At 48.3% G+C, this 23,831-nt stretch overlaps 3 protein-coding genes across 9 annotated transcripts; 2 read left to right on the forward strand and 1 right to left on the reverse strand.

The window, feature by feature from the left end:
• The first annotated feature begins 1,482 nt into the window (after positions 1–1,482).
• GTPBP8 (GTP binding protein 8 (putative)) lies at positions 1,483–5,111 on the forward strand. The gene is made up of 7 exons (XM_037388723.1): positions 1,483–1,796; positions 1,934–2,032; positions 2,569–2,699; positions 3,115–3,214; positions 3,645–3,763; positions 4,213–4,339; positions 4,944–5,111. The coding sequence occupies exons 1-6, from the start codon at positions 1,509–1,511 to the stop codon at positions 4,295–4,297; spliced, it is 822 nt and encodes a 273-aa protein (XP_037244620.1). The 5' UTR covers positions 1,483–1,508; the 3' UTR covers positions 4,298–4,339; positions 4,944–5,111.
• Positions 4,987–23,225, reverse strand: NEPRO (nucleolus and neural progenitor protein). Of its 7 annotated transcripts, none has more exons than XR_005104404.1 (12): positions 23,081–23,225; positions 22,777–22,931; positions 21,926–22,002; positions 21,687–21,818; positions 21,266–21,343; positions 20,014–20,369; positions 19,224–19,294; positions 18,579–18,829; positions 11,014–11,099; positions 8,558–8,755; positions 7,748–7,851; positions 4,987–6,317 (listed from the first exon to the last, which is right to left on the reverse strand). XR_005104404.1 is itself a non-coding variant. In XM_037388722.1 (10 exons), exons 1-9 carry the CDS (start codon positions 23,169–23,171, stop codon positions 11,036–11,038), a joined length of 1,275 nt encoding a protein of 424 aa, XP_037244619.1. In that variant the 5' UTR covers positions 23,172–23,225; the 3' UTR covers positions 4,987–7,851; positions 11,014–11,035. The 7 variants fall into 7 exon arrangements, 3 of the variants coding, with proteins under 3 accessions (XP_037244619.1, XP_037244617.1, XP_037244618.1); XR_005104403.1 differs by having other exon boundaries at positions 4,987–6,364; XR_005104402.1 differs by having other exon boundaries at positions 4,987–7,851; positions 8,558–8,686.
• Positions 14,298–16,730, forward strand: TAF13 (TATA-box binding protein associated factor 13). The gene is made up of 4 exons (XM_037388724.1): positions 14,298–14,385; positions 14,491–14,569; positions 15,089–15,186; positions 16,078–16,730. Exons 1-4 carry the CDS (start codon positions 14,359–14,361, stop codon positions 16,246–16,248), a joined length of 375 nt encoding a protein of 124 aa, XP_037244621.1. The 5' UTR covers positions 14,298–14,358; the 3' UTR covers positions 16,249–16,730.
• Positions 23,226–23,831: the final 606 nt, after the last annotated feature.

Here is a 23,831-nt window from a genome sequence, read left to right on the forward strand (position 1 = left end):
GTGGCGGTGAGCTGCACGGGATGCTGAGGCAAAAATACCTAAGAGCACTTGCTCTGTTTCACGTGCCATGGTTTGGTATAGAAATGTGGAAATCTGCCTGCTGGAGTCGTTATGAACATCATCTCTGGCCAGTGTTGGGGTTTTTTTCTGTTACTAGATTCACCACAGATTTTAATTGAATTAGGTGGCTGCATTACCACAAAAGAAAAAAAAAATAGCAGTGTTGCTGAAGTGATCCTTGAACAGTTTATTTTTCTGCTTTTTTTTCTCTACATTTACCTACAGTTACTTCCACCACTGGGGAGAGGCCAGATCTGTAAGTTTCAGACTGGCTGGGAATCAAAGCTCATCTGTAGATTTATTTGGGAGCACTTTTCTAAGCATGCACGTAGCAGCCAGCGATTGCGGGTTGTCCTGAGCTACGCACGTCTGAGCTCCACCTTGCTGTGAAGCGAAAATCTAAGAGGACTTAATTTACAGGAATAAAGTAGGATACAGGGGTTTTTCCCTTAGTTTTACACTGTTAGCCTGTCACCAGTAACTGCTTCCACTGACCATGGAAGCGTATGCATTTCAGTAGAAGCTTGTCTTCGTAGGAAAGAGTTGAAGAAACTGCTCATGAGAAACATGTAGGTCGGTGGCTGGACTTTTCTTAGGGGCCAGAAGTTCCTTCGGTAGAGCCTTGTAGCAGGGATCAACTGGTCTCAAAGGAAAGCCGGTTACAGACCGTGTTATCTCCTAACGGTCCTTCCTGGCCTTACATCTTTTCACTGTAATAAAGAAACCAGCCAGGTTTACAGGGCTTTACGCAGAGGACGGTGGCTGCAGAGGAAGGATGGGTCTCGGAGCAATGGCAGCGTCCCCCAGGACCCTCGGGGGGGCGAGGTCGCACATCGGAGCCGCTCCCGGAGAAGCGACCCGGGCAGCAGACGGGGCCGGCCGCAGGGCGCTGCTGCTCCGCCCGTTCCGCGGCCACCGCGGCTCCCCGCGCAGCGCCCGCGGCAGCGCAGCGCCGTCCGGTGCCCGGCTCGGGTCTGCCCAGGGCCGGCATGAGCCAGAGCAAAGCGCCGTCCGGTGCCCGGCTCGGGTCTGCCCAGGGCCGGCATGAGCCAGAGCAAAGCGCCGTCCGGTGCCCGGCTCGGGTCTGCCCAGGGCCGGCATGAGCCAGAGCGAAGCGCCGTCCGGTGCCCGGCTCGGGTCTGCCCAGGGCCGGCATGAGCCAGAGCAAAGCGCCGTCCGGTGCCCGGCTCGGGTCTGCCCAGGGCCGGCATGAGCCAGAGCAAAGCGCGGAGCCCAGCCCGGGGAGCCCGGCTGCTCGCGGGGGCGGTGCGGGGGCTCCCGGGCAGGGCGCAGCCACCCGCACCAGGCCCAGGCTCGGCCGCACCCGGGCCCCGCTCCGCCCCGTTCACCGCCCTCCGGGGCCGCCCCGCGCCCCGCTCCGCCCCGCTGCCCGCCGCCTTCCGGGGCCGGGCCGGGCCCCGCCGCCTTCCGGGCCGCGCCGCGCCGGGATGCTGCTGCCGGGCGGGGTGGCGGCGCGGGGCCCGCCGGCGCTGGCCGCCCTGTCCCAGGTGCTGCGGCTGGAGCCGAGCCGCCGCGCCGGCGTCGTGTTCCCGCTGCAGAAGCTGGAGCGGTACCTGGCGCCCGGCGCCGACACGGAGCGGTTCCGCCTCTTCCAGCCCGGCCTGGCCGCCCTGCAGCGCGCCGAGCTGCTCTTCAGGCCCGGCCACGGCCACGCCATCGAGTACGTGAGCTCGGCCGTCCGCATGGGCCATGCCCCGCCGCCCGGGCCGCCCGAGGTGAGGGACCCGCGGGGCCGCACGGCGCTGTCCCCCGGCGCCGTCCCCAAAGGCTGACCAAGGTCCAGGTGCCCCTGCCCGGCGTGGGTGCGGGGCGCTGGGCAGGTGTGGAAATGCTCTGTGCCTCCCCGCTGCAGGTGTGCTTCATCGGCCGCAGCAACGTGGGCAAGTCGTCTTTAATCCGAGCCTTGTTCTCTCTGGCCCCTGAGGTGGAGGTCAGAGTGTCAAAAACTCCGGTAAGCCCCGTTCGCAGCGCACCTGCCGGTAAGCCCCGTTCGCAGCCCACCTCCTGCACGGTCAGAGGCCAGTGCCAACCGCAGAGCAGGGCTGAGGACAGGGGGGATCAATTTCTCAGTAACTTGAAGAGTCCGTCAGAAGGTGCCAGCCACAGCGGCCAGCAGCTCGGAGCTGGCGCAGGCCGTGCACCAGCGAAGGAAAGGTGGCAGGAGCCCCAGCTGCTCCTTGCCCAGGGCCAGCACGGGCACCAGACAGAAGGGCTGCACCTGGGCAGATGTGCCATAAAGCCCTTTGGGGAAGAGCCGAGCGCAGTGACCCATGAAGGTTTTTAGTCTGTTTTAAGGCTAGAGCCACACAGGATCGCTCCAAGGATGAGAGACTGGGCAGCTTAAAGCAACAGAGACATTTCTGCAGCCTTCCCTGCGCAGGTGGGGTACAGTACAGAGCTGTTTTGCAGGGCAGCCCCTAGTCCACTCCTCAAACCACCTTTTTAAAAGCACCCCCTTCCTTCATCTTACCTAAATCCTCTCCCTAGGGCCATACCAAGAAGATGAATTTCTTCAAAGTAGGGAAGTACTTTACTGTGGTGGATATGCCAGGATATGGCTACCGTGCCCCGCAAGACTTTGTGGAGATGGTGGAGGCCTATCTGCAGGAGCGGCACAAGTAAGGGACTTACCTGTACCTTCACAGAGCAATGGAAGCCAGATGCCTGTATACAACGTCATGTAATTCGGTGAAAAAATGCAGAAGGGGTAGCTACTTCCAGTGGTAGTATCGATTAGTTCACATGTCATTTCACTGGGAACCTCGTTCGTGCCTAGAGAGATCAAACCAGCAGCAAACATCGAGGTGCTGCTCCATGCTGACCCTCCGTTTCCTTGCATGGCTTTTCTTGGCTCTTCCCCTCCCCGGATCCCATGTTACTTGTTCCATGCTGACCCTCAGCTCGCATGCATGGCTCTTCTTGGCTCTTCCTATCCCTGGATCCCATGTGACTTATTCTTGGTTATGAATTTGGAAGTAGCAGAGCAGGCATGAAAAAAAAGGTGGTTATTACTGTTGCTTGTATTTCTGGCAGCCTGAAGAGGACTTTTCTATTAGTTGATGGTGTAGTAGGACTCCAGAAAAAAGATCATATTGCTGTAGAGATGCTGGAAGAGTTTGGGATTCCTTATGTGGTAGGTAATGCTTTGTTCTCGTGTTGGTTATAAACTACAGATAATCTGTAAAGGTGTGTACCCGCTACCAGAGCTTATGCAAGGTGTCCTACCTAAGTAAAAAAACCACACACACACCCCTTACTGCTAATAAAACAGGGCTAAAATATGTTGAGGGCGGCAAGTGGGATTTAAAGGATTTTTTGCTTGATTTATTAAGTGGACAATTTTTTTTTTCTCAGTGCTCAGCTTAAGCTTGAGAAGGTCCACTCCTTATGCAGACTATAGAACTGTTCCAGGGAACTGCATTATACCATTTTTTCCCCCCTAGATACAACCCAGAGCTTTCAGCTTGCCTTGCAAGATGGCTCAGACTCTTAGAGATGTTCCAGACTAGCAACCAAATAATCTCCTTTTCCTCTTTTAATCCTCCCTTTCTGGATCCATGCAGATGGTGTTAACAAAAATTGACCGTGCTTCCAGAGGACTGTTGTTAAAGAATGTACTGGAAATCCAGGAGTTTGTAAAGGAGAAAACTCAGGGATGCTTTCCTCAGCTATTCCTGGTCAGGTAAAGCTCTTCTCTGTTGCCGTTGCCTTTCAGGTGATGATTTTGATAGGGCAAACTACCTGAAACGGGTCTGTCTGCTCTAGAGGTGGCACTTCTCTGTGTCCCGAGGATGGACGGTGGGCTGCTGATGGGGAAGCACCCCTTTCCTTTTTCCCCCTCCTCTACAAGCGAGTGGGAGTTCCAGTTTCAAAGCTGCTTCTTCCTTTGGCCTTTCTCCGAGGGGGCAGCAGTCCCTACGCTGCGTGCTAGTGGGCTTTGCCATCCTGTTTGGACTCGCGTTGACAGTAGCAAGCTGTCGTTTGATTTACACAGCTGTGGTGCTTGCTCTTGCCAAGGTCGTACTGCACTGCGGGAAATGTAATTTCATACAGCCGGTAGCTGGGTTTGCTTGCATTACTCCAAGACACAGCAGTATCTGGCACTGCACACCCATGCCTTTGTTTCCACAGTTCTCTGGAGTTTTCGGGGGTTCACTTGCTAAGATGCTTTGTAGCCCATGTTACTGGAAACCTGCGTGCTGTAGAGGCCAGCTGAAAAGACAGGCTCCTGATCTGCTCAGCTCATCCAGAACAAAAGGTACCAAAACCAGAGGTCTGGGGTTTTGTTGTAAAAAGCCCGAGGTACTAGAATTCATTTTTAGATAAACTTGTATAAATTTCTGGATAAACTAGTATTTGTAACACTAAGCTTTTTGTGTAATAAATCCATCAATTCAGGAAGTTTGCACTGTGAATGAATCCAGGTTGTTATAAAACTGTTTTATAAAACCTACATGATTGTGCTGAGGACAAAAAAGCAAAGAGAACCTCCAAAGAGAAGCTCAGTTTTAATACAGCATTTCCTCTCCCTCCACCAAAATGTTCAAAAAGCTACCACTGCATGCCTAAGCTCTGCTCTATGTAGGATACGAGAATAGTCTAGTAATCTCATTACTAAAGACACATTTAGTTTAGGGAATAAAAACTGTAGCCCTAACATTAGGCAAACTGTACTTGCCCAGTTTAATTGAATGATACGCAGAGGTTTACTTCTCTCAGCTTACATAGCGCGGGCCAAAAACTAGTGCCTGTGCAACCTGCCTGCTCTAAGGCAATCTGGAGTGGAAATAGCCAGTTGTCTGTGAAGGTGTGTGTAGCACTTCTTATGTATTTTACTTTGTAACTTTTTGCACATTCGATAGGTGCGGCATGACAGCACAGGTTGCCTGCACACGTCAAGCTGTTCCTGTTCCCGGTGTGTGAAGGAAAGGACATATCTTTAATGGGGTCTGCTTTTTGATTACTGTTGGCTTGAAACAAAATGGAATAAAAGACTGACATCTAGGGGAATGCCCTCCTTCTGCACTTTATCATGAGTCAGTGCTACATCTGTCTTCTAATCCAGCTGCACTCAGGTGAATTGTCAGAGATGAGACATCCTGTCCATTATCTGCATCTGTTCTACCCTGGCAGCTGAAGCAAAATACTGATGTCCCGTACTCTGTGAGCTGCTACTGTGCACCTGAAGAACTGTCCCCCACAGCAACTGGGTCTGCTTCAAAGCAGCTGAAGCTGTCCAGTTACAAGGTACAGAATCGGACAAAAGGGCTGCCATCAACAGCAGTAGTTGTACAGGAGAATTCAGAGCAAAGCTGTTACGCGCCTCCATCAAACTAGAACTCAGTCTTGTCACGTCAGCATTGATGAATGTGGGTATGCACTTCTCAAAGTTACTTATATTAAGTGTTAAACCTCAAGAAAGGGCAGTTCTTTTTTGTAAACCACTCTGAGGGCGAGAAGGTGGTATTTCTAGTGTTTTCTTTCATTATGGGATTTCTTGTAACTCATACTAGACACGAGGTGAATCTGTTTTCAACATACACGTAAGAAGTGGGGGGCATAAGGAATGCAGCAGAAAGATGTAGATCTCTAGCTTCCACATCTTAGCAGAGATCAAACCCGTAACTGATTTAATATTTTACCTCTAATTGCAAACCAGCCTGTGGGATGCTTGATCCTAGGGGGAAGTGCAGTAGTATCTAGACAGATGGAACAGGTGCAGGTAAACACTTCAGGAACAATACTTTCTCAGTATCTTAAAAAAGGGTTCTTCCAAAAGCATCAATCTTGTCAATGCCTTAACCTTGACTGAAGAGCTTCTGAAAATAAGCCTGTATATGTCAAAAAGTGCAATTCGTGTTTTAGTCTCTCTTCAGAACAAAACCCCTTACAGTGCTCGGAAGGCTTTTATTAACTGCTTAAATACAAATGGATTTATCGGGCCTATTTTATGTATTAGAAGTGCTTTCAAATGGCACTAGACTGTGAATTGGACTGCACAATCCTTGAGTGTGTGTGTACTGTTGCCTTGAGGTGTCCTTAGCAGAAGCCATGAGGCGCTAGGTCATACATACATGTTTTCTAACAGCTGTACTAGAAACAGCAGGTATCGTTTTATCCTGAAGAACCACCTTTACCTCTGGACTGGACACATGTTTTCTGCTGTGTTGGTCAAGAGATCTTCATTCGCAAGTGCTTCAAACACTGGAATAACTCTTGCATTTTTGCTCAGCCATCTGCAGGGAAGAACACCACAGTTTGTTACGCTCAAGAATCCGTGCCCCTGTGACAGGTAAGATAGTAAATAAAATCAAGTCCTCTCCTTCACCTAAACATTAAAACTTAAATGTCAGTGCCTTCGTGGGAACATGCTTTGGGTAAACGGGTGTCTGACAGCAGCAGACTTTCTTGCCAAGTTCTTAAGGAACATGCTGTGTTGCGGAGTGAGGAACTGCACTTTCTCAGGCCAGGGACACAAAAGCTCTCCCTTTCTTTTTCCCCACTCATTGATCAGCGGTGGGCCTACAGCATACTGAAGCAGTAGAGATCATTTCAGTTTTAAATGCTTTTGATGTCTTAAATCATTTGTAGTGCATACACTGTACTGCAGGCACTCAGCATTACCTTGTAAAACTTTGCCTCTTCTGCACCTGTTACGTACAGAAATGGTGTAGAGTACTAGCTTCTATGGAAGTGTTTCACCTTGTGCAATCTTCTCTGGCCTTTCAGCAGTACTTTCTGCTTTGTCTTCCTCTGCTGTGTCTGGTCTAGTCTGTCACAGTAACCCTGGCACTATAAAGCCAGTCTTTTTCCAACAGTCCCCTAGAGCCACTATAGCATAGAATGCATTTTAGTAGGGACCTTGACCAGATACTACGTCAATAATTCTATTTAATGTTAATGAAGTAACCTGAAAAAGTTTCTTAAGTTATTTGAAAAGCAGAGGGTTGGATTTTTAGCAGGTAGGCATTTCAGATTCAGCCTCTCTAGAGGCATTTAGACAGAGAGGCAACATGCTATAAGGCAGAAGGAGCTCCGTTTACTGTCACTTGAAAGGTTGTTTCAGTGTTGCCTTCTTTCACTCTTTGTCACAAGTCTTGCTCCTTGGGCTCAGCATTATTTTCATACTGTGCTCGGAACTAGGATGTAGTAGTACAGTATGAAACAAATTTTGGATGCTGAACAGAAAGTGCCAAGTGTTAAATACAGACAATTCATTTTGCATTAAGTGGGGTGGCTGCCCATGAGAAGCAAGATACCTCCCTCAACTATCAAAGTTTCTGGCTAGGGAGGAAAGAGAATTTTAGCAGCAGCTAAGTTTCCAGTCTGTATCACTGGCTAATCCTGCTCCTGCTGGAGAGTGCTTTAGTACCTGCTTATCCCAGCTATAACATGATACTGTATATTACGGAGAAACTAGCTTTTTCTGTGCAAGCAGGGACAAACCCCAGAAGACATACAGCTTCTTAATTCACTCTCCTGCTTAAATGTTTTGGAAACAGAATAAAAGACCAGAACCCATTTACAGAAGAGGCAAAGGAGGGAGGAATAAGTTGTGGGATTTGTGCCGTGCAATGAGGAAAGGAACAGAAGAAAAGGCAAACTGATCTTACATGACATCCCAAAATAAAAATGACTAGTTAACAAATTGAGAGGTGTGACTTACCTCTACAGCCCTCTATATGAGAAGCCAGCCTCTCCACAATATGCTGTCACCAGTCCTGTAACTTCCTTTTGTTTTCATCTGATGCATTTACAGCCAGTGGGTATCTAAAGGCACCACCAATAAACAGTAAATTAAGCATCCCTCCCTTATCTGCACAAGTGATTTTAATATTTGGTTTAGTAACTGCAATTTGATCTGCTCCTAAGAACCGGCCACAGCATTGAGGCAGTATGCACAGCTGTATTTTAACACTAACGCTGTCCAAGCACCTGTGAAATGCTTGACCTCCATCTACTTCAGATACAATTAGTCTGCTTTTAAGCATCTTTTATATAAGCACAGCAAACTGTTCTGCTCAATAAGGTCATTATTGAGCAGCCATCAACTGTTTAGTTAAACATACAGCAGATTTTTTCAGGGAAGGTAGTTCATATTTTTATATTCTAATAATCTGCAATGCCATTTGTGCACCTTGTGGCACATTTACCAAATTTATACAAGACAATAAATCCACCACTTCCACAGACATAGCTACTTAAACCAGTATTTTCTTGGAAAACCAGTGAGAATGATGAAAAACATACGATGCCAAGAAGTAGTAGGGGGAGTGAGGGGCAGGGAATAAATCTCATTGCTTTTCTTGCTAATGCTGCTTCCCAAGAAGTTATTCTCCACTGGCTGGTGTGTGACAAATACAGCACTGCTGGTCTGTTGCCCTCGCCCCTGATGCAGGCACAGAATGGGGTGTCTAGCCCTAACTCCACCAGGGAAGGCTATTTAGACTCAGACACTGAAAGGTGCCGTACTCACTCCTTTTGAATTCATTCCTTGGGATCCATCTGTGCTTCATCAAGACTCTCTCTGGCTGTACTCTCCAGCATGTTTTTGTTTCTCCGGTGTCTGCCCCTCAGCTGCACCTTTCCCTTCCTCTTCAGCTCCCTAGAGAAAAGCCTTTGTTCAAACTGAACTTGGCAAGGCAGTTACTACACTGGGAGAGCGAGCCTCCTGCTGGAGACATGATGGATTTTTCTTGATAAGGAAAAATTTCTTCTAAGACAAATTTTTTTCTTAAACCAAAACCTGGCAAAGGCACAAGAAACTTGTATTTCTCAGGCATCAACAAAACTAGCTTAACTGCTCACAACAATTTATGAAGGATATAAGCTATTGCACAATTCAGAAGTATTATTGAACAGGGCAAAACAAAATCAAAGCCCACATAGATTCTGTAGGACTTCAGAACAACAGCTGCCTTTCTGCTAAACATGATAAAAAACATTGCACTGATATTTAGAGATTCTTTTTCTTCAAAAAAAAATCGGCTTGGGAAACCTGGTACTCGGCCCTCAATTCCAAGAGACATTTCAGAAATTCTACAAACTGATGATGGAAAAAATGAAATAACGAACAATACTCACAAACCTCGGGGAAGGTTTGGCAGGTAGATCTGTAAAATAAGCCACACTCGATGGCAGTTTGCACACTGTCAGAAGGTACTGCTGGCAGCTTTGGCCCATAGCAGCCAGGGTTCAGGTGGCCAAAGTATTTATAAATTTGGGATAAATAGTTTTGGACAACTTTTAAAGACCATTCTAATAGAAAAATATTTCTTTTCTTCCGTCCTTAGTGGTTCCCCAGCATGACTTCTGAGGCATAACGAAGACATTTGTTCTAGACCTGGTACTCTAAAGAACTTCACCAACAATATTAAGAGTATTGTAAGCAACTTAAAAATAATGCAGTAAAAATAAGAAGAAACTTTTTTTACAGTATAAAATATATCAATGTTAAAGTTTCTTTAAGATGTTAAGAAACACTAACAGGTGTCCAAGCTGATGAGGCTAAATCTTGTTCAAGCCTTAGATGTTAAATTACAAAGAAACACAGTTCTCTTTGCAGCTCCAGGTGGGAACTTAAGCACAAATTCAAGTTACATGGCATGGTGCAGAGGCTGTTTTTTTATAACCTAGCTGAAAAGGGCATTACTTAAGCAACCAATCTGTGTCCATTTCCCTTTGTTTGCCACTCCTCTGGTTTGGGGTTTTTTTAAACCTAGTTTACGCTAACAGTATGAAACATACCTCACAAAAAAAAAAAAAAAAAAGTTTATTTAGATGTTGATAGGACTCAAGTATTATATAGAAGGAAAAGAGAATTTATGAGTCACATTGTACTTGTTTGGCTTAGGGGAAGTCATCCTGCGCTGTGTTTAGCCCCAACAGTGAGGGACTGTCACAGCAAGGGCTTCTAGATTCCAGTGCAGACTCCTCCACTGAACACTGGGTTACAGCAGGAAGCAAGCAGCATACACAGAAGTTACCACCACACACATTGATTTCAGTCCTACTTTTGATGCAAGAGTGAACTCTAGCCTCGCAATTGAAGTTAGTTTCCAGGTTTTGGCCATGGGAAACTGCCACGCCTGTGGGGATTACCTGCAGTTTCCAAGTTGTTTGGTCATAGTCAATTGTGCTTCAATGTGTGAAGTACTGAGAACTAGGAAAAGGAGAAACTTAAGTGAAAAGGCTACACATCCATTCACGTTTCCTTAAATCCAGAGTTCATGAAGAACATATTTTCTTTTTGGATTTCCACCCTCACTATCAAGCATAGCAAAAGCATCTCATTCCATCTCTTTACACCTGCCAGCAGTTTCACTCACCAGCTCTTTGCCCTTAGCATACTTCAGTTCTCAGAGCCATCAGTTACTTCACCAAAAAAAAAAAAGACTAAGTCCATTCCCTTTCCTGTAGGTTATTATTAAAAGCATAATCTCAAATTTATTGATCTAAAATAATGTATCATGTTAGAAAGCAAACGCTCTTCTTTCACAGTGCTCAAATTCAAATCACTTGCCAAGCATGGATGCATGTTCCGTGTTCACTATATAAAGCGAGGAGGAAGAACTTACCCCAAACCATGCTAAAAATCAGAAACACGAATAAAACCCAGTGTTTTGACTTGGCTAAGCCAAATCAGTTCCACACGCAAGCAGTAAAACAAGCTGTCCTTTTCTCCCTTTCTACCTATATTTACTTAGCCCATAGTTAAAACCTTAGCATGTTGTAAGAACATGTACCAATGCCATCAGAAAAGAAAAAAAACCCCCACAAGTTTATTATCACCTTTTTTTTTCTTTTTGAATGGCCTAAAAGCTATAAAGTCTTAAGTGTTTAGAATTCATAGATTACAAGGACATTTACTTCTAGGAAGCCTTTTCCTGACAGGACAAGCAACTCCGTACTGTAACTGCACCAGTATCGTACCTTATATTGTGAAGTTTCATCTTCAGTTTATCCTGAACAGACCTGGGCAGCAGCAAACACATGTTCTCTCCCAAGTCACAGATGATCTGAAAGGGAAATTCCAGAGTTCATTTGAGATCCTCTTTCCATAAAACCCTGTCACAAAGTGGTGTGCAATCTTTCAACTTCTTAGTACCAGCAAAAAAAACCTAGACCCACTGACTTCCATGTCACACCCTAGCCACTATTTTTCATAAAATGAAAGTCAGAAATTGGTTTTGAGCTTTGATACAGCTCATTCGCTGTTTTTCATATTTGCAGAATACAAATAATACTCAGTGTATTACAAGTACACAGGAACTGTCAGCTTCAAGTCACAAACTCGCAGCCAAAGTCCAAGAGGAAGTTGCTCTCACATTAGCTGTTCCAGAATTACCTGTTACAAGGATAAATGTGCCTCCTTCAAAAACTTTGGGATGAGAGGAGAGGCCAGTAGGCATGACAGCATGGTGGGAGCACGCTACAGACCACCCAACCAGGGCAGGAAAGCGGATGGACACTTCCCCCCCCTCTTTAAGCAACTCTGGGAAGTCTCTGTATCAGACTCAGGTTCTCACGGGCGACTTGAACCTCCCTGACATTTGCTGGAAGGGCAACAGGATGAGACACAAGCAGTCAAGATTTCTGTAGGGTGTCAGGAATAGCTTTGTGATACAGGTATTAGATGGGCCACCCAGGGTGACACACAGCTGCATCTGCTACTCACTAACAAAGGAACAACTTGCTGAGGACATGGTAATCAACTTGGCTGCAGCAGCAATGCAATAGTGGACTTGAGGATCCTGAGGAGAGCGATGAAAGAGAGTAGCAGATCCTGGACCTCAGCTCATTCAGGGAACAACCACATGGGATCCCATGGGATGCAGCTCTGAAGGACAAGAGAGCTTGACAGTTGGCAGTCTTCAATGAGAGCATCTTCCAAGCACAAGAACGAGCCATCCTCATACTCAGACAAGCAGGCATACCAGGAGATAACTGGCTGCACTGGGAACCCATGATGGAGCTCCAACATAAAAAGGCAGCATGTAAGAGGTGAAAACAAGGACAGGCTACAAAAGAGGAATTTAGAAGCTTTCCCCAGGTGTGCAGAGATGGTGTGAGGCAAGCCAGAACTCAGCTGCAGCTGTGACTTGTGAAGGACATGAAAAGCAACCAGAACTTCCGCAGTTACACTGGTAGTAAAAAGCCGAACAAGGGAAATACAGTCCTGTTGCTAAAGCAGGTGGGTCATATGTCCTAATCCTCTGCTTGTCTTTACCAAAAAGGTCTCCCAGGCCTTTGGAAAATCTAAAAGGATTCAAGAGCAGAGCTGCCAGTGGACAAGGATCAGGCTAGGGATTACTTGAGCAAGCTGGACCCGTACAAGTTCATGTGAACTGACAGGCTACATCTGAGGGTGCCGAGAGAGCTGGGCGACGTCCTTGCAAGGCGGAGATCCCTGATGACTGGAAGAAAGCAAATGTTGCACCCATCTTCAAAGATGTCAAAAGAACAATTCAGGGAACTGCAGATTCAGCCAGCCTCACCTCTGTCCCTGGGATATCATGGAGTGAGTTACCTTGGAACATATTTCTGGGCACACGAAGGAGAATGGATTTGGAGACTGCATGAATTTATCAAGGGTAAATCATGCCTGACCAACCCAACTGCTTTCTATGACAAAATGACCAGATTTTTGTATGAGGAGAGAATAGCAGATGTCATATACCCCAGATTTATCAAGTCTTTCTACATTATCTCCTGCAATATTTTATTCAGATTAGGGCATTGTAGTCTGGACATGTGCACAACTAGATCAGTAAAAACTAGTTGGATAATTGGGCTCAGAGGGCAGAAGTCAGTGGGTCATACTCCATCTGCATGGCAGTTAGAAGTGGGACACTATAAGGGTCTACCTTGGGATGTGTCCAGTTTAACATTTTTACAAGTCATCTGGAGGAGGTGCATTCCTACCAAACGGTCATATGGCACCAAGCTGGGGAAAGCAGCCGACACACTCGAGGGCAGGGCTGCCGTTGAGAGGGACTTGGGAGAGCTGGGGCAAGGGCTGACAGCAACCTTACGAAATTCAACAAGGGCAAGTGCAAGTCTTGCTGAAGCGATGGAAGAGCCCCTGGCAACCGCACAGGCCAGAGACTTGACTGTTTGGGAGAAGACAACCTTTCTGACTTCATGGCTGATCCTCTTTTCCAGCAGGGGAACAGAGTAGACACCTCCCGAGGTCCCTTTTCAAACCTCATTATCCTGATCTGACAACCTAATAAAGAGCATCATATACAGATTCGGGGAGGGTCACCAAATCCATCTCAGAGTAACTCCTTTGCAGCACAGCTTCAATGTGAAGAATTACAACGTTTGGTTTTGGAAAATTAAAAAAGAAATTACAGGGAGAAAAGGCTCGTAGCATCCCTGCTTCCACAGTAACAGAATTTTACAGGCTAGAGCACACCCATCTGCAAAGCTATTTGCTTTACAGTTATTTATACAGTTACGAGCAACAGTGAACGATGCAAGGTAAACAATCCATACGCTGCCTTCTTCTTGCGGTCCCTGAACTGCCCCTTTCCTACCTGCTTCTGGGCCAAGGCAGGTGCCTGTATAACCCAGCCCCAAGCCGTGGGGTTGGGCCAGCTTCCCCCGGCGCCCCGACACCGGCAGGGGCTGGGCGGACGGGGGCAGCCCCCCAGCCTGGCAGCGGGGCACTCGCCAGCCCTCCGCCGTGTTCCTTCCGTGCACCCACCCCCCTCCGCCCAGGGCAGCACCAACCCGCCCCCCCGGCGAGGGCAGCGAGCGCTCGTCCGGGCTGCAGGCGGTCACACGGGCAGCTACCGCAGGCAGGGAGCTGAAGCAAAACCCAAGGTCTGCACCTACAAAGCGTTGCACTGCCCAATTTTTTATTTTGCCCCTGAAGAAAACGCGCTGCATTAAAATGCTCCAGATACCAAAGCAGCTAGAAAGAACGCGGCCTCCCACGTAACAATTGCGGCCGGTTCGGTCCCCCAACGGCCGCGCTCCCGGGGCCCGCAGCACCTTCTCGCCGGCGGAGCAGCCGCCTCCCCAGAGAAACCCGGCCGCTCCGGCACCCTCGGAGAGCGAGCGGTACCGGCGGGCGGCAGCGCCTCAGCCGGCGCCCACAGCCCGCCCAGCGCGCAGCCACCGGCGCAGCCGATGACGCAGCCGCAGCCGGGCAAGGCCGACAGCACGGGCCCCGGCACCGCCCCGGCCCCGCCCGAGCCCCGCCAGGCGCAGCCCCCGCCGGCTGCGGGCAGCGGAAGCGGAAGCGCCGCCCCGGCAGCAGGTGTGGCCATGGCGGACGAGGAGGAGGACGCGCCGGTGAGTGGGGGGTGGGGGGGCAGCGCTTCCCGCTGGGGTCGGGGTCGGGGTCCCCCCGCCGCCCTGGGCGCTGACGCGGCCTCTCCTCCGCTGTGCCCCGTCTAGTTCGAAGAAGACGCGGAGGAGGCCGGCGGGGGCCTGGACGGCGGGCAAGGCAAGAGGAAGAGGCTGTTCTCCAAAGAACGTGAGTGGAGCCGGGCCAGGACGCCCTGCCCTGGCGGTCACCCGCCGCGGCTTTTAGGGACCATGTCCCTTCCCCAAACACGGCTGAAACCGTCGTGGTGGCTACGGAGTGCCCGAACTCCTGTTTCCATAGCCAAACGGCAGCTTGCACCCTGCGCTCTGGCTGAAAGCACAGCAAGCTGTTGCGTAGATCCCCCTAAAAAATATCGCTAATGCATCCTCTGAACCTAACTGTGCCAACGGTGAGTTGCACGGTCAGTCGGCGGTAGGCTAAATATGTATTTAAAGAGTCTGTCATCAGGCACGCTCTTCTGTACGCACAGCACTGGGCTTCTGTTGGCTTCTGTCTGCCTGCTTATTTCCTGCATGTTTGCTCAAGAATTGTCCAGCCCAGCAAAAAAAAAAAAAAATAAACATGCCATCCTGGTGCATGGATGTGCTGCTGGTGAGCTCTATCTAGATGTGTGCTGCTGATGGCGCTGAATGGATGAAAGAAGCCTCACGTTGTTTCTTTCTGCAGTAAGATGCATGATGTATGGATTCGGGGATGACCAGAACCCTTACACAGAATCAGTGGATATTCTTGAGGACCTGGTGATAGAGTTTATCACAGAAATGGTAAGTCGGCTGTAGACAGCATGGTCAACACATCCTCACCAAAACTTTAATCTTAGAAGGTTAATACTTCCAGCTCAAATACTGCGTTATTCCAGGCCCAAAACTCTGATGCTAGTCAGAAAAAGCCACACGTAAACTTTGCTCTTCCAAGATTAAGGCAAAATTCATCCATCTTGCTCCATGTGCATTTAGAAGTGTCTGAAGTCCTTAAGGAGCAGCTAGATCAGTACTGTAAGGGGAGGAACACACAGCTGACGTTGGGGTGCACTGCAGCATCGCTCTGAGTGCAGCTGACAAAAGACGAGGCTCAGCTCTGAGTCTGGCAGCTTTCTGTATTCTCCCGGTGTCTTTACATGGATGGGAATGTAGCTGTGCACTATAAAAGAAATGCCTGAAGCCATCACTCTTCCAGATATTTGGATACTGTGTGAAAGTTTGTTTTGGTTTTTTTAAAAAAAAAAAAAGTTATTCCTACTCTTCGTGGATCCCTTTTCTTTGAAAGGCTGGCCTTGCCTTTCCTCATCAAAATGCCCTCAACTGTCCTGTGATATAGTTACCTCACATTGCTTCCAAGTTCTGCCTGATGCTGTTTGTCTCCGAGCGCTCTGCAGGCTGGGTGTCCTACATGTGATCTGGCTTTAGTTGTGATGCCATTATGGTTACGTGTGTATAGTGGTGTGTGCTGGGTGTGACAGGTAGCTGGGGACAGCAGAGCGGCCCCAAGTCCATGGTTTACTGGGGAGCTCTCCTGTGAGTAGGATAATGGTGCCCAGATCCTGCAGTTGCTTACTTTTTGATTATAAAATGACTGAAAATGAAGTGGTACGGAGAGCTTAAAAAAAATTTAAGGGGCAAAGGGACCCTGCTGACTTTCCTCTTTTCCTCCCACAGACACACAAGGCCATGTCAATTGGGCGGCAGGGTCGTGTACAGGTTGAGGACATTGTCTTTCTAATACGCAAGGATCCACGGAAGTTTGCCAGAGTTAAAGACCTCCTAACTATGAACGAAGAACTGAAACGAGCCAGAAAGGCCTTTGATGAAGCGAACTATGGATCTTGATTCTGTGCACGAGCTGCACTGGGGCATTACTTGAGCACCTGCTGCCCAAAAGGAACATTGTATGTTGTTTATTGTTTGGAGGGGTTGTTCAGGATGGAGGTCACTGCTGGGATGGCTGCCCTCACTTTGAGTCTTTTCTGAGAAGTCTTCAAGCAGCTGAATGCTGTTGATTTTATGTGGTATACTTAGGTAATTTTATACCATTTTATGGAATGGGAAAAGACCTCTAAGTAAATTCTTGTAAGATGTTACAAAACAGTCTGAAGTAAGACTGTGTTGGGTCGGGTATCTAGAGGGCTACTGGCTAGTGATTCTCTATAGCTGTTTTGAGTTACCACTAGGTGTTCCTGTGACAGGAAACCTAGAAAATGGATCTTGGTTAATGGGGCATAGTTCAGGCTTGAAGACTATTATAGAAGTTCTTCTCTTTGTGTATGTGTTCTTTGAATAAAACATTTTAAGTTTGGGCCTATTCCTCCTAACTAAACCTACAATGGTAATTCACACAATGTGCATAATACAGGGGGTTTGGCACTTAATGGGTTAGGAAGGTTATATTTTTCCTTCTGGCCTAGGGGGCAAAAGTGTTTTGTTTTCTACCACTGTTAAGCCTAGTAAATTGAAGGTAACCTATTCCAGGTTTACTTGAACTTACAGCCTTTCCTTAGTCCTGTAAGGCAGGTGCTCTACAATAAAGCAGACTCACATTGTCTCAGCATGAAGAATTTTTTTCTTATCTGGTGATCTTAGGACTTACTTAGAGCCTGGTGTAAAGCAGCAACCCCATGGCTTGTTTTAACATTATTTCATTAATACATGTTGGAGCAGCTGTGCCTTGCATTACCAAGCAGGCAGAACTGCACTTAATATTTCAGGACAGCGAGAAACATGTTCACCAGTCAGGAGTTTACTGTTGCAGGTCACAGCTGTGCTTTCCCCTATTTCTGGAGCAGCTCAGAGGCAGCAGGTTCAGTTAAATCCTCATTTCAGGAAAATAAACGCCGAACAGTGCTAATATTGCAAGTCAACACTGTCCTCTATACAAGCAGCACAGAAGGAAGGGTGTAAGACTGCTTCCTTGGAAAAGTGGCAGGAAGTCTTTTGTCCTAAGCAGCAGTAAGTGAACAGCTGCAGCCATCTGCCACAGGACAGTAACTATTTGCATGGTGGATCTGACAGCTTAACATGGTTAAGCAACAGAGAAGGAACACTAAGTAAGGGTAACTCAATGTCACAGCTCCTCGACAAGGCTAGCCAAAAGGATGAAGACTACACAGCTCTTTGAAACACCCCTTCCATTAAAAAAAATAAAAAGCTGTTTTACAAAAAAAAACATAAAATAGTTTCTACTTTCTTAGCAGAACTCGGGATGCAAGTTACCAAGACACCATTAGGGTTCTGAGGGTTTTATTTTAAAAAAAATATAAAAAAATGGAATTACTTGACCCCTCTCTTCCTTGCAAGTCCAGGGTCAGACACCCATCGCTGCAAAAATAGAATCAATATCCATGTTCTCAGTAGCTTCTTTCCACACAGGGCCTAGGCTTCTTTCCAGAAGCAGCTGCTTAGGGGTCCCTGCTGTGCTTAGTTTGACGGAGCCTGTATCAGCATTGGAACAGCCTTCCCGAGTCAGAGGTCCATCCTGGTAAGCTGGGAGGATGGGTGATGCACTGCTCTTACAGACTCCAGAAAACTCAGAAGGTTTTTGCCGAACAGTTTTCAAAGTCCTCTTCAGGCACACAGATGATTTGAGCCTCCTTCGACAGAACCATGCCCTGCGGTACTGCTTTGGCCAGCGTGCGTTTTGTGACCCATATAGGAGACATTTACGGACAGATGTCTTGACACAGCACAGTTTTTTCTTCAAGCTTAAGGGGAGGAAGGTGCACAAAACAATTATCAGCTGCTAATGTGTTAATTTCATTTGGGGTTTGGAGAGATTTGGTTATTAGCCTTCTCAACCATTTCCCTTGTCATACCAGTGAGATAACAGCACCTTGAACCACAGTAGCCAGGGCATTCTGAAGACAGACAACACCCCTTGCATCATATTATGCACCATCACCACGATTAAACATGCACATGATTTAAATTGCATTTTCATCCTCCCTCTTCAGTATCTGCACATTTGTTAGCCTTTTAAATCCTTCCACAAATGACCAAAGTTAAACAGAATGTCCATGTCAGAGCATCTAGTAACCTAAACTAGTGATCCTGTTAGAGTTTAAAACGAATGGGTTATACCACTGCATTTCTCTACACTGTAGCAAAGTACACAGTATTAAAACATAAAGTGTCAGACCATAAACACCACACGCATGCAAAATTACCTGTATCCTTGAGCCTCCACGTGGTGCAGCCGGTTGCTTTTCAACAACTTGTTACGCAGAAAGTAAGTTTCTGGTTTGAATTTGTTGCCTTTGCACCACTGAATAGCTTTTCTGAGTGCCTCTGACAGCTCCCCAAACGACGCAGCTGCTTGGACCATTTGTACAAGAGATCCAGTGTGCTGCAATTTTGCTATACGAGAGGAAAGTGATGCCGACTTTGCTTTAAAAGGTGTCGATGCAATGTTTATACCCTGAAACAAAGAGTAACAGAAATAATTAGTCTTTTAAAACCATGGCATGCCTGATCCTCTCTGCTGGAGAGGAGCAGAGCACCAAGGTTTTTATGAGAACATTCCTTATTCCCTAAGAAGAAAGTGGAAGAGCAGTCTTGTTTTATGGAATACAAAAACGAGGCACATAGCAAGTCAGTAGGAGACAGGAACACAAATTCTGTCTGGTGATTTTACTTGACATACCACAAATTCCAGAAATTAGTAGTGATTTTCAGTACAAAGCTTCCACACTAACTTGGGTTGTTAAGACAAGCAAAAAATAAGGCATGGAAAGGGGACATTTTCAATCAGGAGTATCATGTTTTGAGTGAGAGTCTTTGAAGTTAAAAAACCCCCATGTGTAAAGCAGTACCATAGAAACCTCTTGCACTGGAGGTCTGGATGGTCTAAGTAAGCTCTTCACATCAAACCCCAGGTGCTTCCCTATAAAGAGAGAGGAGAGTTCCCATTAAGAAGTAAAAGCAGTTTCAAGTCTTTGCACAGAGACACCACAGTGATTTGCCCTGCTGAGCTCTCAGCAGGCTCACACCTGTACTCAGCGTTTCCAGGCAAACTCAAGGGGACTACACTCATCTCACATGGCAGCTGGCGAGGGATGAAGGGGATGCAAAGATTTACAGATGGCTCCAAAGGAAAACTTCACGGGCAAAAGCTTCACACAAACACCTGGATGCCTGCAGTCACTGGCCATAGCCCTGACTGCAGGGGAAAACTTGGACATGGCCCAGAACAAGCAAGCACAGGATACTCACATCCTGTACTTACACCCTTATCTACTCTTGTATGGGCTGCAGACAGCGCACTTAGCTTCTCTCACTATCCTTGGGCCCCGTCTATCCAGAAGCAGGAAAACAGAAATAACTGTTTACAGGACCTGCATACTGCATTTAGCATCTGCTTCTCTCCAGGCTGTATCATGTTTAAAAAAAAACCATAAACCCCAAAATGTCACAATACTGGCATTATCCACAGCTTTATAAAGCGTACACGCAACAGTCTCTCCCTCTTCCAAGGACAGAAGAGGGGAGTTTGTACTAGAACCGCACTCTGTAGGTAGTAGAAGTGCTGGGCTCTGTTGGACAGAAGTTGCAGTTGGTCTCTGAGATGTCAGAAACCAGTAGCACTGTGGCACAAGGCTTTACCTCTGCTGGCTCTGGTCACCAGAACTGGCTCTCCGATGTCCGCAGGGCATGGGATGGTAGAGTTTCTCACGGTACTCGTGCAGGTCGCAAAATTTCTCTTTTTCCCAACCTCTGCCACTGGCATTGTTGGGAAGAGCTTCTTCACCCAGCTGGTAGGTTTTTTTGTTGTAAGCATTCTAACCTTTTGCTTTTTCACCTCAGAAGAAATGTTAACTCCAAGGAAGTTACTGATATCAGAAGGGAAGGTAAAGCCCTTGATATAAGGCATCTGTTGGGTCTCAGATACCAGATGAAGCGATGTCGACAATATGCTGTACAAGGACATGAGACTCTGCAATACACACCTGTACTGAATCCTGAAGAGACAAAACAGAAAGGTGTGGAGTCTCCTCTAGCAAAACCTTGCGCTCTCTAAACAGCTACCTTCAAACAGAAGAGATTCCAAGCTGCCCTTTCTCTATTCCTTCTCAATACAAGATTGTCTTCTTATACTCCACCACCATGCCTTCCTTAATATTAGTTTGAGCTTTAAAGAACTGTTCAAGATCAGAACGTAGCAGTGACTTGGCTAGTAAATCCCTGGTCAGCAGCCCCTCTGCTTCCCTAGAGCTTTGCTCAGTGCCACACCTGGGACTCATCAGGTTCTCAGGTCACATCCAAATCATTTGACATGAGGTCTTCCCCTAAAACCACCCTGCACCAACTCAGGATAATGGCACTATCATACATCATACAATCTTAAGTATTAAGCTCTACGCTTACCGGGGAGAAAAATTTCTTGTGCCAAAGAATATTTTACTAAGTTCTTCCATGCAACGCTGTTACTCCCTCAACTGCAGACAGTGGTTACTTTCTCGTACTGTGAGACAAGACACTGATTTCCCTGGTAAACTCAGCAGTATTCTAAAACAACTTTATCACAGCCTTCTCATTTCAGCGTGAGGCAGGACTTGCTGCAAAAAGTACCAGATGTTAGTGTTTGTGGCACGCTGGCATTAACACGGCAATTTTATTAGTGCTAAAGTTAGCTATGAACCAAGAAGAAAGCCTTCCATAACAGCACATAAGAAGTCTCTCTCCACTTTCACATCTCTTCAGGTGCTAGAATCAAGTCCAAAAGGATGGAGGGATCCCCCTCCTCCTCCCAAATGAATAAAGCTCACTCAGCAGCAAGGCCTAATTATAAGCCCTTCTCCCTGACAGGCACATTGAAACAGACAACAAACAAGACAAGACTTTAAAATACACAAACCATAGCCGGCTCAACAACCCCGAAGCCACAGTGTTCAAAAGTATGAATTCTTCTGAGCAGAGATGTTTAACGGACAAGCTGAAGATTACACCAGTTAAGGATAAAAAATAAACAGCATGTAATGAGACTTGCTGAACATACCAACTAAAGGCAATTCACAAGGCAACATCCTGGATAATTTGGGAGATGAGTATCCAGACTTTGGATTGCTCAGGGCCAGAACAGCAGCCTGCCAACAGCCTGAGGTTCCTACGTAATAACTTGAAAATAAGATGTCTGGCTATCAAAGAAACTTCAAGTTGCACATTGAATTACACAGTTGAGTCTGTCAGCAATACAGGGCCTACAGCAAACCTGGTTATGGTCTCACGCGGTGCTGCTGGTGAACTGTAAGAATGTTTCCTTGGTGAAAAAAGGATACAGAAAAGCTTTACAGCAACAGTCCAGTAGACGTAGTACGAGCTTGCAACCTCCCAATACCTTCAGAGCCACAGTTTCCAGCATAGGCTGACTAGGAACTAAGCAGTCCGCCTGGGCTTGGGATTTATTTTTCCTGTGTTGATACAGGGATGAGGAGATGGTTATGATCTAGCATTCCCCCTCTGTAGCTCTGCAGGCTGAGTAAATGGATAGTATAACATACAGGATTACAACACTTACTTGGGAATCAGTTCTGCCAGAGTTTCAATGCAGCCCACCAAGCTCATTTTCCACAGCCGCTTCAAGCATTGATCAACCTAGAAAAAAAGAAAAGTTCTTTGACAGGTATTTTTGAGAGATGGGAACGTCCTGCTCCAAGAACTGTCGCTATACTAAATGACACCTTCCTCTTAGTTTAACAGCATAAATTGCAGGTTTGCATGCTGGAATGTTCTGATACATTCCTATATCAGCACTATGATGAAAAGGTCCCTTTAACACACTACAGTGAATATGGAATTAAATGATGGGCTGGAGTAGGCCATTGTTAAATGGTGCTGCATGGTTTCCCCTGCTGTATACAAGGGCTTTTGGTGTTGGCTTTCAGGAATGAAATTTACATAAACAAATGAAGAAAGCAAGAACAATTCCTGTCCTATTTCAAAACAGTTATTTGAAGATACTAACAATCCCTTTACTGGAAAACTGGTAAGGACTTCACTTTTCATCTTAAAACAGAAAGTGCCTAAGATTATTCTTCCCTCTCCCATTATTACAATTAATTGAAAATTAAATCCCTGTATTCCTTGTGTATTCAAAAGTGTATAACTGTACCTACTTCAGGTCTCAGCGTCAGTATAAAAGACATGAGTATCGGTTCCACAGGGCCGGGAAGCAGCAGTTGCACTGGGGGGGATGGGGGGTGGGGGGGGTGGGCACAGAGCCAAGGAACCTTCTAAACTCAACCGTGAGGAGACTTGCAGACGACAAAATTCCCCTGCTCCAAAACGCTTTTTGGACGACGCTCCAGGCAGCCCGCGCTACCCCAAAGGCCCTTCAGGGGCCAGTGGCTGGCCGGGACCGCTCCTCACCTGCTTCAGGGCCAGGAAGGGCCGGTGCCGCAGCAGCCTGCTGTGGTACACGTAGAGCACGGCCCGCAGGACGCGTCCCTCGGCGGCCAGGCCGGTCCCCGACAGCCGCTTACCGGCGATGCAGCACCGCCGCCGCAGCACCGGCAGCCACCGCACTGCGGGAGGGAGCCAGGAGCGCCTCAGCGCCCGCCGCCGCCCCCCCACTCACCCCCGCCCCGACCGCCGGGACGTCCCGCTCGGCGCCCGGCAGCGCCTTACAACGCCCCCCAGCCCCCCCGGGCCGGGCCCGGCCCCCCGCGGGGACCTGCAGGGTGCGTGGCCGCCAGGGCCACCGTCGCGCTGCTCGCGGGCCACGGCACATCCAGCCGGTTCCACGCCGCCTCGGGCGCCGCCATCTTCCCCGCTGCGGGGGCGGCGCTGCGCAGGGCAGGAGGGAGGCCCCGCGCGGGCGGGACCACGTTACCGGGCCGGGGAGGGGGGGCAGCGGAGCGGACCGAGCCACCCCCGCGGGGGCGGGGGGGCCCGGGCTGCTGCGGGGCTCGGCCTGCGGGCAGCGAGCCCGGGGGAGGCGGCGGGGGCGTGCAGCTGTGTGCCGGGCACCCCGGGGCTGCCGGGGGGAGCTCCCGGCCTTCCCCAGCCGCCTGTGGCCGCGGGGAGCTGCAGGCCCCCACCCGGCAGGGCCGAGCCTGCGAGCAGAGCCCGGCAGGGCCCCAGCGCTGCGGGCGGGAGCGGGAAAGCCCCGCTCGGGGGCCCGGCCGATGCCTGGGGCAGGGGAAGGGCCGCGGGGCCGCCCAGAAGGCACCGCCCGGCCGGGGGGGCACGGTGCCAGTGAGCACCCCCCACACGGGCCCGTGATGCCAAGGCCCTGACATCTCGCCAAGGCCCGGAGCCTGACTCTGACATGCTGCGTTCCCAAAATATTATAAATGAGAAAGCAAAGAAATATGAATTATTAGCGTTAATCACACTTTTGACAGCTCACAGTTCCTCAGTGCCTGCCTCCGGAGTTTGGGTTGTTCAGAGCCAGCGCAGCAGCAGCTGCGATGCCCCGCCAT

The sequence above is a fragment of the Falco rusticolus genome, chromosome 5, assembly GCF_015220075.1.
Source record: "Falco rusticolus isolate bFalRus1 chromosome 5, bFalRus1.pri, whole genome shotgun sequence".
In the NCBI taxonomy this organism is placed as follows: Eukaryota; Metazoa; Chordata; class Aves; order Falconiformes; family Falconidae; genus Falco; species Falco rusticolus.